This window comes from Mizuhopecten yessoensis, unplaced genomic scaffold (assembly GCF_002113885.1).
Source record: "Mizuhopecten yessoensis strain PY_sf001 unplaced genomic scaffold, ASM211388v2 scaffold6759, whole genome shotgun sequence".
NCBI classification, from domain to species: Eukaryota; Metazoa; Mollusca; class Bivalvia; order Pectinida; family Pectinidae; genus Mizuhopecten; species Mizuhopecten yessoensis.
Genome location: NW_018406710.1, coordinates 791,206 through 803,703, shown reverse-complemented (window position 1 = coordinate 803,703; position 12,498 = coordinate 791,206). Strand labels below are relative to the sequence as shown.

Here is a 12,498-nt window from a genome sequence, read left to right as displayed (position 1 = left end):
CCCCCCCCCAATGGGTTTATAGCAGGATAAATATGGTGTAATAGGTATACTAGCATGCATATATGATCACCCTGAAATTTTCAAAATAAGTAAGCCTTCTTTAAGCTATTATTAATATTATCATTTCAGCTCCATAAAGCAGGTTAAGATATATATTTGTATCATAACCTCTGTTAAGGGACCACTACTGAGCCGTCCATTGGGTGGTCTCTTAACACAGGTTTAATGTCTCAAATTCAGTTGTTCTAATCACTAGTCATACACTTAACTAAGATGTCTTAAGTCATACACTTACCTGAGATGTTGTAAGTCATACACTTAATGGGGATGTATATACCCGAGGTGTTGTAAGTCATACACTTACCTGAGATGTATTTGTCAGACACTTACTTAAGAAGTCTTAAGTCATATGCTTATTGGAGATATCTTAACCATATACCTTTCTGAGGTGTCTTAAGCCATAAATTCCCCCGAGATATCATTGTCATACAATTACCTGAGATGTCTTTGTCTTCAATGCTTCCTCCAGTGATTCACATCTCCCCTGTAAGGATAACAATGTATTGGTACAGATTTACAGGGACTCTTTTGGGAAAGAAGACAAATTATGATCCGTTTCAGTAAATATGTTAGATATACAATTGACACTACTGTGTGTGAGAGCACACATTGATATTTACCTGTGTAGATTCTAATTCACGCTGAGTGCTTGCATACTCTTCTTGTATTTTGTCGTTTGCCTCAGTAATACAGTCGAGGTCCTCCTTCATCATGCTCATCTGTAACAACAAACAGCTTGTACTACTGTATCTCATCAAGTACATTTGATCTAAATATGGGTTTTTTGACAGAGTTGATCATATCTTAAACCTTTACAAGATAACATGCTTCACAGTTATGTCCAATTCACCTCTGATCAGCACCTCACTGTTAGTAACCGTAGCCTCTAGCTCACATCAACCAATAATCCAGTAGATTACGTCAGCCTGTGATCCTCTAGCTCACATCAACGTATAATCCAGTAGATTACGCCAGTCTGTGATCCTCTAGCTCACATCAACCTATAATCCAGTTGATTACGCCAGCCTGGGATCCTCTAGCTCACATCAACCTATAATCCAGTAGATTACGCCAGTCTGTGATCCTTTAGCTCACATCAACCTATAATCCAGTAGATTCCGCCAGCCTGTGATCCTCTAGCTCACATCAACCTATAACCCAGTTGATTACGCCAGCCTGGGATCCTCTAGCTCACATCAACCTATAATCCAGCAGATTACGCCAGTCTGTGATCCTCTAGCTCACATCAACCAATAATCCAGTAGATTACGTCAGCCTGTGATCCTCTAGCTCACATCAACGTATAATCCAGTAAATTACGCCAGTCTGTGATCCTCTAGCTCACATCAACCAATAATCCAGTAGATTGCGCCAGCCTGTGATCCTCTAGCTCACATCAACCTATAATCCAGTAGATTTAATACGGCAGCCTGTGATCCTCTAGCTTCAGTCAGCAGGTAGTGTTACAGTGTAGGGCAACATTCGTGTATCCCAGTTGAAGTGGTACGTGTGGCGCAGAAATTTTCCATGATAAAAGAATGCACTTGAATTGAACCGTTCTATAAGCAGGGCTAAAAATGCACAATTTCGGAGAATAAAAAACAGTGTTTCAAGAATATTATGACCTTCTCTAATCTGTCCAATGAATTACATAATGTATCTTTAAAACTACATGTGACTTGACATTGTTTTAGGAAGAAATAACGCAAACTGGCAATAGTCTTCCAATAGTTTTGGTCAGGTACGTCTGGACCCCTCAATCTACACGTACCAAATTTTCCTGAGGTCAGCCTCAGTCCAGATCTGTGCCTGTCGTTTTCTTTACAGGTTCAACCGGTTCAACTGGATACGCGAATGAACCCTAGGTATTATATCTTCAGTAAGGTATGAACCTCAATATTTAGTCAGCCTATAGCTATAGCCATGAGCGTCTACCTTAAGGTGATTCTACCAGCACCTATCTTTGGGCAGAAAACCAGTTTCTACTTTAAGTTACTGCAGTGTATACCGAGAATCTTTTCATTTTCGAAGTTTCACACCATGCCAGTAAAATCCATTTTGCCCTGTGTTAATGTTGCCCTTCACATTTTATAACTATGCATATCATGTTGATTACTAACATTCGTTGTTATGATAAATCTGCCTTTACTACAGAGGGCAAAAAAGGTGAAAGTGTGGTGAATATTTCCATGAAAGCAGCAGCATTTAACCCATTCACACCTACATTTTTAAACTAGACTTGCCCAGTCTTTGATAAGGTAAGGTTACAATGTGACTTTAGGGTAGAATGGGTTAAGGACATTTGGTCAGTCTAGCTATGAGTCTCTACATTTATTATATATAAACCTTATTTACTTTACAACAATTATGAAACAAGTTATTTCAACTTATATTAATCGCTCTTGTTGGCCCGGATGTTAGCGCGTGGGGGGGGTCTTGTTGTGGGAGGAAACCGGAGTACCCCGAGAAAACCCACGTGGTCAGACAGGTGACCCCATACCTTTTCACGTCCGATCGGGGAATCAAACCCTGGCCGCCTTGGTGAAAGGCAAGTGCGCTATCCACTTCACCACCCAACCACCCAAGTACATTTATTGATATTGTGATCAGCAGACTGTTACACACTTCGGCATTGTGGTAGTCCACCTGAGCCTCCAGCTTGGCCTGCAGCTCTTTGTTGACCTGTTCTGTGGTGTTCAGGTCTGCGGCCTGCTCCTCTAGCTTCCTGGTTAGACTCTGACACTGCTGTTTATGGTCCAGCAGCTGGTTGGTTTCCACGTTGAGAGCAGTTCTCAGCTCCTCTATCCGAGACATGTACCCAGCCACAGCTTCCTATAATAACACAGTACATAAAAATACTTAGAGAGTCAGAACAGACTTATTTCATTAAAATAATATATTCTTAAACAAGAACAAATACCACAATAACTGTCACCTGAGATGCCTTATCCTCCCTATTTCTGTTTCATGTTTGAAGAGGATAAAGCAGATTGTATTCATGCATTCAAGTTCACTCTGCTGGATTTCAATAAAGAGTAGGCTGTAGGTTTATAGTATAGGTTATAGGTTTAGACTAGCTAGTGTAGGGCTTCATGCGTATGTGACAGTTAAAAATTCATAACCCTAAAAGAGTGGAAATAGAACTAAAACTACCCTAGTCTCGCTTTCATATCACACCTCTTTGACAACTATCATATATTTTTTTAATGTTTTTGTCTGAGGCTCAGTAATGACTTACAAGGACACAAGGCCCCATCAATCAATCAACGGTTTATCGTATATATCTGAGCCCTGACCTTGTTCTGCTCCTGCTGTTTCTGTAGCGTTGAGATGATGTGTTGAGCAGCCTCTGTGCTCCCCTTCAGATTCTGAATGGTCTTTTCCTGCTGTTCAAGCTTGACTCTCGCCACTTCCGCCTCCGACTGTAGTAGTTCATTCTCTTGAACAAGCTGCAGGTTTTCTTTTTCCTGATTAACAGATATTAAGAAATTTTACACTAAATACCACTATTACTACAAAACGATTACTACAAACTGAATGCCATGCACAGGTTTTGCATAACTTTGAACTTCAGATTTTGTCTTAGTATAACAATAATTAACCAAGTTTCATCAGAATAAGTCATATTTGGGATTAGCATGATATGCATATTAATAATTAGCAGATTTTTGTTCGACTTCAAACTTAGCTTTTGTAATTGTATAATTTAGATATTGAACAAGATCTGTTGGAATTTGGTCATATCTTATTTCATGGAAAATGCCAACCAGTCAGAATGCTGATAAATTTTTAACAGATTTTGCACAACTTCAAACTTAGCCTCAGTCTTTGTATATTGGATGTGCTTAATACAATGTTTCATCAAAATCAAACAATATTTAAGTACCAGTCATCGAAACGTCACATAATACACTTATTGGTTGTGTAACAAGAAATTTTCATAATATTTAAGTGCTTGAGTCACGGCATGGCACTGTGTTGTATCTTTGAGCAAGATACTTTACTCCACTTGTTCCAGTCTACTCAGCTGTAAATGAGTATGTGGTTGGGCAGTGCTAGAATTGTTGAATGCTAGCTGTTAGCACCGAGATGGCAGTTCCGGCTGTATGCTCTCCAGGGAGTTGAAAAAGATATTGGCTGGTTGCAAAGGCCCTATAACCACGGATAATAATTTGTGAACCGCTTTGAGACGACCTACAAACTAGGTTGTGATAAAGCGATATATAAGAACCGCAAATTATTATTATTAACTAAGGTGTTGAAATTACTGATCAGCATGCAGTGTGCTTATGAACTATGTGCAGATTATGCTTATCTCCAAACGTAGCCTTAGCTTCAAATTCACATGCTTACCAAATGTCATCAAAACTAGGCAATATTTCAGCAAGTTATCTTGCCAAAATCAAAGTGCTGACTGACAGACGCTCCCAATACTATATTTCCAGTCCAAAACTTTGATAGGCATATATAAAGGATGTACTGCACAGGTACAATACATTAAACTCCTTACCTGAGCTGCCCCCTCCAACTGTGTGCGACACACCAGCTGGTCATGGTTGTGTTTCTCTATGGCTAAACTCTTGGACACAGTCTGAAAATGTAACAATCGAAAAAATAAAGTTAAATCCAACGAACAGCTGATCTCAAAATCAAGTCAAGGAGCTGGCAACACAATGTTTCAGTGTGAAAATTGTTTAAGAAATCTTTGATAAGGACTGACACTTTCAGCCTTTTAATAATGAAAACCTTAATGAAGTCTTTCAATGATACAGTGACTAAACCATCATTTATTTAATCATGAAGAAATTCTTTCTCAGGTACTGCATGAATTTGTAAAAGAAACAGATGATATAAAAAAAAAACACCGAATAATATATATTTGTTAATGATAGATGTGCACAAAAAACAAGCCAGCAAATTCTTGTAACGAGTGTCCGCTTCAAGATGTGTCTGAGCTCGATTCTTTATATTGTATGTATTGGAAATTAATTTTGTTTGAGGACAGCTAGAAGTGTTTGTGATAACATAGTCAGGTAATACACTTTCATCATTAAAACCGCTGCTGCTGCACAGACTTGAAAGACATGGAACCCAAAACAAACAAACCTACAAGAGATAACCCTTTCACCCCTAGGAAACTTTAGTAGACTCTACCATACATTTATTTGGATGAATCCATTATGGTCTGTAGTGGTGAAAGGGTTAAATAATCTGCAACAAATTTCAGTGTACTGACCTCAAGCTGAGACTGGACGTCCTCGAGCCTCTCCTTACCCTCCTGTACCTCGGTCTCCAGGTCCCTCACCAGACTCTCGTTGAATCTCACTGTGTCCTGTGCATTCTCTAAATCTTGCTGTTGAGTTTAAAACACAAATCATCATTCAATGTATTTTATTTTAATACATGGAACAGTAGAAAAATAATTTCAGTGAAATGATCTTTCTATCACCTATAAAGTTAAATGTAACGCATTATAGAACTATCATGAATCCATATCATAATCTTCAATGTTTCATTGTAGCAATGTGCCCATGACTAAATTGTGAAACAAGGGGAGGTCACTTTCAGTGATGTTTATGGCAAACAGCATATATATGAACTTCATCATTCAGTACTGTAAAGCTATTCTACAAAAGATATAATCAGATACTACATTCTTCCCAACATTTGAGACACATTTCAGTGTTAGTGTTAACCACGTTTTGGTATTGAAATACACAAAAATGTGTATCCAGTTTTCATTAGAATTTTTCTTCTGTCTCTTTATACATGATTTTTTTTAAAACTTATTTGGGGCCCTTTTTTTGAAAAGAATAGTTTGATCACTGCATTTCATGCTTAACAGACTACTCATACCCATTGAATATCAGTTACATTAAAAAGATAGGATATCTGGTATTCGACAGCAATTAACTAGAGTTGGAGGAGAAATATCTAGAGAGCAGTGACCTGTGAAGGAGGCCTAGAATGAAAGGGGTCAGTTAACATATGCTTTTCATAGAAGAAATTTGTAAGGGATATTTACTGGGGAACGCATACTTAATGAGGGAGCAGCACCCATTACAGAATATATGTTATGCCAAGTTTGAGGAGTTCCTGACAGACGTGGTTAGCCTGATTTTTATCATTTACCATACATACATTAAGATTAAGAGGGGACAGTGGTGGCCGAGTGGTTAAGGCGTCTGATCGTCTACAATCACTAGCCCTCCACCACTGGGTCACAGATTTGAAGCCTACATTGGGCAGTCGCCAGGTACTGACCGTAGGTCGTTGGGTTTTAACAGGGCACTCCGGTTTTCCTCCACCACCAAAACATGGCAAGTCCTTAAATGACCATAGCTGTTAATAGGACGTAAAACACTAACAAGAGAAATGACCACTAACCATCAATATGTCACGCTCTTCACAGGCACTTTCGTATTCCTTGGACATCTTTGTCGTCTCCATGTCTACCTGCATCAGCTACGAGAAAAAAAAACTTTCAGTAAATAAATGTTCTTCGTGTACCTTATGAGATCTTTTTTTTATAAACATGTTGTTTATAAAAAAAAATATGAACAAATATAAAAATGAAAAAGAAATATCAATAATTATGTAATTGATAAAGTAATATAAACGGTTACATGTAAGTAGAACTATGACCGGTCAGAAAGGGCACATTGTGTCTCAGACGGTATATATTTCCAATAATCACAAAGCAGAAATCAAAGTGATTACATCTTGGTTTTCAAAATTTCGGTAAATGAGGTGTTACACTCATGTAATCCAACAATCACCATTTACCATCAAGCATGAATAAAGTCAGACAAACAGAACAGAAGTTGAAACTGAAAGGTGGCCATCTGGAATTACGGGATCTGGCAAATATGTCCTTATTCACCAGGGTCCTGTTCGTTTATGCGGAACAACCTGTTTGTCCGTTTTTAATTGTAGCAATTTCAGGTATAAATCCTGGCGGACCTGCAAATGTTTATGTAGGCCTTGCAGGGCTTTGTCAAGGCTCGCCTGAAAGCAGCATCGGATTACTAGGTCCAACCTTATTTAATAAACGAACAACTTTTGTTTTGGTCCAACCGGTTTGACCATTTAAACAAAAACGGCCCAGGTAGACAATTCATAAAGAACCCATTATCACCAAGTTTGAATTTAAGTTATAGCAGTTTATATGTTATCCAATCAGAAGCGATGGGCAATGACCTTGCCTGGTAGCCATCTTGGATTTCCGGAATCTGGTATTATAATAATGATCGCATTATTTACATACGATATCTATCAAATACCATTTACCACTGAAATGAACATTGGAGGGTCATAAAGGACATTGCAAGGTTTTTTGACAGTATATCTACTTCTGTTCTATTTTTAGAAAAAGTGACCTCTATTGCACATCTACATATAACATTGCATCACCATATCAAATTTCTAAAATTTTAGACGTATAGATTTTGATATACTCTCCAGAAACAAATGTATGGAGAGACAGAAGAACAATTAAATTACTATAGGGCATCTGCATCTCTCATGATGGAGCCCTAATAAGCTTGTTAGGTATATGTTTGATACATTTAAGTTAAAGATCTCAGAATCTTCAGTTACCCAACCCAAAGTTTTTCACAAATTGGATTTTCGGTTAAGAAAAGTTAATATCAAGCCAATATCTATTGATATTTTATCTTGTTTAACAGATCATGTTTTCCTTGTATTAGGATCTAGAACAGAAAAACATTTTAATTCTATTCTAAATTGACAAAATCTGGGATAGCAGATTTGAAATTCTTATTATTCATTAAGAAAACCTGAAACCCTTGTGAGAGTGATTCCACAAGTCAGTTTCAAAGTTTCACTTGGTATTTATTTGCAGGTCTACAAACTGTACAGAGTTACAATTTCTCCTCAGTCCGTCGTCTCTCACAGCCTTGTATACATAGTTCTCCTCTCTTGCATATAGCATCCACCCTCTGCTCCCTAATTTGGGTTCACTCTACAGCAAGAGGGAGCTGACACAGCATGACACTTCCTACACACCTTCCACAAATCGCTAAGCACTTATAAGATTTTACCTGGCTAGCATATTTACACTACAACACTCTCCTCCCTTCTTTTAAGTCTAGCTCTGACTTTTTTTTAGACCTGAAAGGCAGACTTACTCGAGTCTGTAGCATTCCAATTGTTTTCTGTAGTTGGTCTTCCTCGTCTGTCTTTTTAGCTTTGATATCTTTCAGCTCCTTGTCCGAAGACACCAGAACAACTCTCAAGTCATCGGCTTCCTCTTTGAAATCTGCATTAAAAACAGCCATAGTTTGGTTTGGTTTTATTTTGTTTAACAGCTAAGGTCATTTAAGGACATATCTCTCTGTTTGTTGTGGATGCATGCATGTGTGTATGTGTGCTGGAGACAGGGTATGTTGGTGTACTTGCCTCCTTGTGATAGCACATATCTTGCATTAAAAAAATCCATAATATACAGCTAGCCATTAACAGTGGATTACTATAAATTAAGTCATCTACTTCCCTGATGTGAAGAATATAGGGCAAAAAAACAGCTCAATATATAAATAATTCTAAAATAACTGTTTATGTTCAGTACCATTTTTTTAATAGATATCTGGGGAGTTCCCTGAGAAAAATATCACATAGAGAAGTCATATTTGTAAGAAGATGAGGAGAGATCGATCAAATATTCAGATACAGTTTGGAGTGATCTGTTTTAATATCATTTAAAACTAGTTACATGTCAGGTTTCTCTCTGCCTCAATTAACCTTCTGCGAAGTTCTACAAGCTCAGTATCAGATTTTTCACCAGTAGTGGTTCGCTCCGTTCTCTCTCTTTGCAGGATCTGTAAAATAAATCACACGTAGAATTATAAAACAATGTCACAAATTTGCATTATGGCTCCCTTTTACAATCTGTTTAGGCTTTTTACAGTGTAGTTGGCATATCTTTGTCTATTTTTACAATAGAGTACAATACCCTTCACGATCTTCCACCTGAGGAACTGGTTAACTGTTGACAACCCTATTTTATATAAATGTAATCTCATCTACAGAAAACATGTACCATTGATATAGCGGTCGCCACTGGCAAAAGTAAAACACGATTGGCGATTTAAAACTGCTCTTGGCGAAAATGCAGATGAGGCAGTTTTATTTAAGTTACTATCGACAATATAAAAAACTTTGGCGATAACTGTTTCTAGAGCAATTGCTACAGGTAAATTTTCTGTCCCTGACATCGCTGTGAACTAGAACGTTACATAACGGATGACTGCATTTCCGATAAATGGCAAGGTCAGGTATTGGAACTCTTTTGTGTTTTAACAAAAGGTCACCTGTCAACACAACGACACTGCCTGCTATCAAAATCGCCAATTATCCAATTATAGCTACATTGTCTTGTTCAGAGGGGTGCTCTGTGGAGAACAATGAGGTAAGTTAGGGTCGGGAAAAGGGTTGTTTTAATTTGATTACAGTAGAGTAGATCAGTCCCGTGAAGTGATGCCTGGCAATAACGAGGCACGTGCACGGGAGTGTTTACATTAGACGCAGTCGGGATATTTTTAATGACTTTCTCTTTAATTTTGATAAAAAATAACAAGATATATTTACCAGGGTACTTAAAACGACATATTCCACTTGAACTGTGTTATTCTTGCACAATGCTCAAGACGACAATTTGCCAATATTTTGTTTTCAGTCACCGATATACATTTTTTTTTACAAGATGTGAGTTAATTGACATTTACGCTAAAAAAATGCTTTTTCTTTACTGACAATTATCAACTGATGATATGGAAATAAATAACCACTATTAAAACTATTGATAGGATGGGAAATTCCTAAATTATCAGCCTTTAAATTTGGTTGAAATAATATGCTCCAATATATATATGTTAATATCTCCCTTTAATATTTATTTTTACTTTAACAGATGAAATCTCTCGTCCTGGCACTTTAGCAACATGGAGCAGCCTGTTTGGATATAGAAGCCTGGTAGTTTGGATGCAGAAGGCCAGGGAATGTCACAAAAATAAATAAAAACAGAAATTATTTGCAGTGTTTTTTGTTGTTGTTTTTTCTTGTCATAAAACATAGAAAATATAATTCATTTCAATTATTAATTTCCTGTCTAGGATATATTAGAATGCATATAATGGAATTTATAAATTAAAATTTAAAGGGAGGGGGGCACTGGTCCATGGTCGCGCGCAATCAGGCGCATCTGTTTGTTCACAAATTAAAATTTGGCGCCGCTGAATCAAGACCCATAGCTCGCCCTGTATAGTCAACTAAGTACACCTAACACAAAGTTACAGGATACACCTAAAACATTGTTTTGAGACCTAAATAATACACTGATTGTTAGGCTAAACCTGACCAACCCAGGAAATAAGCCCCTATTAACCATGGTATTTTGGAATTTTATTTTATCATTTATAAAATTCAACTAAATAAAGACAGTATAAAGAAGTATTTCTGCTTTAACCCAAACACTGGAAATGATTATATCTGACAGTGGACATTATCAACATCAAAATATGCAACTGATAAAAATCCTTTTCAAAAGATCTACCGTATGTACTTAAAAGCTGTAAAAAGTGACATAAATTTGTAAAAAAATAAAAAAAAATAAAAAAATATATATATTCCATACCTACCTACCAAAGTCCTGGCTCATGATTAGATAAACACAATTGCTTAATACTGGCCATATCTCAACTACACAAGAAACCTTATGTAACACCGATAACCTCATCTATTTCATAAGAGGTCCATTCATGTCATACCTCAGTGAGCTGGGCGTTTTGGTGATCAATCTTGGAGATGTGCTGTTTGAGTTTGATTGCATCCGACTCATACTCATCTATGCGTTCTGTCATGTTATTGTTGGAACTCTGAAAATCAAAGTTTTATAATCAAGTAACAAATTGAACTTGAACTACAAGAAAGTTATTATGCATTAATTAAATGTAAAGGGAAAAGGCAAAAAACATGCATTTTGTGAGAGATTCAGATCAAGGATCAGTGTTTCTCTCAAACTGAAGTACGTACTGGGTAACACAATTGAAGAATTTCCTAATAAAATAATTGAGACTATTGTACACTTGGAACGTCATGACATGATATTAGATACAACAAAGTCTGTAATATATGTAGCAGTTTCTAGCAATCTCAAGTTTTACTTAACTCATTCACCCCCGAAGACACATTTGAACTCTTCCAATTCAAAGGTTGGAAAAGTGCATTATGGAATTTCAGGGGTGAATGAGTTAATACACAAACAAAATACTTACCTACATTGTTTATGCATAAAGTAAAACTTTGATATTACATATTTCCAAACTGATGAATCTTATTGAAGACTATGTTAAGTTTTTCTAGAGTTCTGGTGGGCAGTTTAAGGACAGCTTACTGTATACCGGGAAATGTTTGTCCACCGTAATGAGTGTGAATTTATCGTTACAACGAACATAAATTTGTAAATAATATAATATTCATAGTAATTTAATGTGAAGGGCAAATTTAATATTGGGTAAAAAAATATTTTACTGTCGAAGGGCAAAAGTTTGACGGTATACAGTATTCATTTTGCTCAGATAGTCAACTGGTGGCTGGCCTGGTGTTCAGAGTTTAATACAGTCACGATATGAAGTGTAGTAATGTACCACCTATACTTATAGAGGACCAGAATATGAATTGTATAATTGGTTACATGTCAGCTTCTGAAGCACAGAGAGGAATTGGCCTTGTTTATTACATTCTCCCTGTTGTGATCAGAGGGCTGTGTCTATACATGTAATGTTGAATTTATAAAAAAAAATACATTCAGAGCAAAAAAACAACCAGGATTAACATGAATGAAACAACATATTCGTTTGATGTTTTTTGCTTGAAAATGTCATGTATCTTTGGTTGAATAATATATTATTCTTTTAATATTTATTACATTTAATCATTTTTCATTACACAAATATTATTTTTTGTACTGACAGGCAAATGTTCTTAACTTTTTGTTAATAAAACAAATACAAATTTTCATAATCAAATCACATATCAATATGAGGTTGATGCTGTAAAAGTTTTGTTCCTAAGCACAACTAAGAAGAAAGAGAAGTGATAAAGAACCATAAAAAAACTCATACTAGGCCCTTTCAAGTATATCCGGTTCAACCGGTTTGTCTGTTTTTCAATGTAACATTTTCGGGTATAAATCCTAGTGGACCTGCAAATATGTTAATGCAGGCCTTGCAAGACTTTTGTCAAGGCTGGTCTGAAAGCAGCATCAGATAACTAGGTACGACCTTATTTCATAAACGAACAACTTTGGTCCAACTGGTTCAAACAGTTTGGATCCCGATAAACAAATGTGGCCTAGAAATCCAGCCACTTTGTGGAAGGGACAGAATTCTTCCCCAACTCCCAGAGAACACTCGGGGA

The 12,498-nt window shown here is 36.7% G+C and overlaps 1 protein-coding gene across 2 annotated transcripts in view; it reads right to left on the bottom strand.

Moving 5' to 3' along the window:
* The window catches only part of LOC110452601 (kinesin-like protein KIF15), a 43,572-nt gene that overhangs the window by 12,378 nt on the left and 18,696 nt on the right, over nucleotides 1-12,498 (bottom strand). For both annotated transcript variants that reach the window (XM_021501235.1, XM_021501233.1), the window contains exons 20-29: nucleotides 10,848-10,955; nucleotides 8,795-8,900; nucleotides 8,211-8,341; nucleotides 6,448-6,525; nucleotides 5,297-5,413; nucleotides 4,571-4,651; nucleotides 3,357-3,527; nucleotides 2,686-2,892; nucleotides 681-779; nucleotides 497-544 (exon numbers count right to left, since the gene is read on the bottom strand). In XM_021501235.1, coding sequence (XP_021356910.1) covers nucleotides 497-544; nucleotides 681-779; nucleotides 2,686-2,892; nucleotides 3,357-3,527; nucleotides 4,571-4,651; nucleotides 5,297-5,413; nucleotides 6,448-6,525; nucleotides 8,211-8,341; nucleotides 8,795-8,900; nucleotides 10,848-10,955 — 1,146 coding nt within the window. The remainder of the gene's footprint in view (nucleotides 1-496; nucleotides 545-680; nucleotides 780-2,685; nucleotides 2,893-3,356; nucleotides 3,528-4,570; nucleotides 4,652-5,296; nucleotides 5,414-6,447; nucleotides 6,526-8,210; nucleotides 8,342-8,794; nucleotides 8,901-10,847; nucleotides 10,956-12,498) is intronic.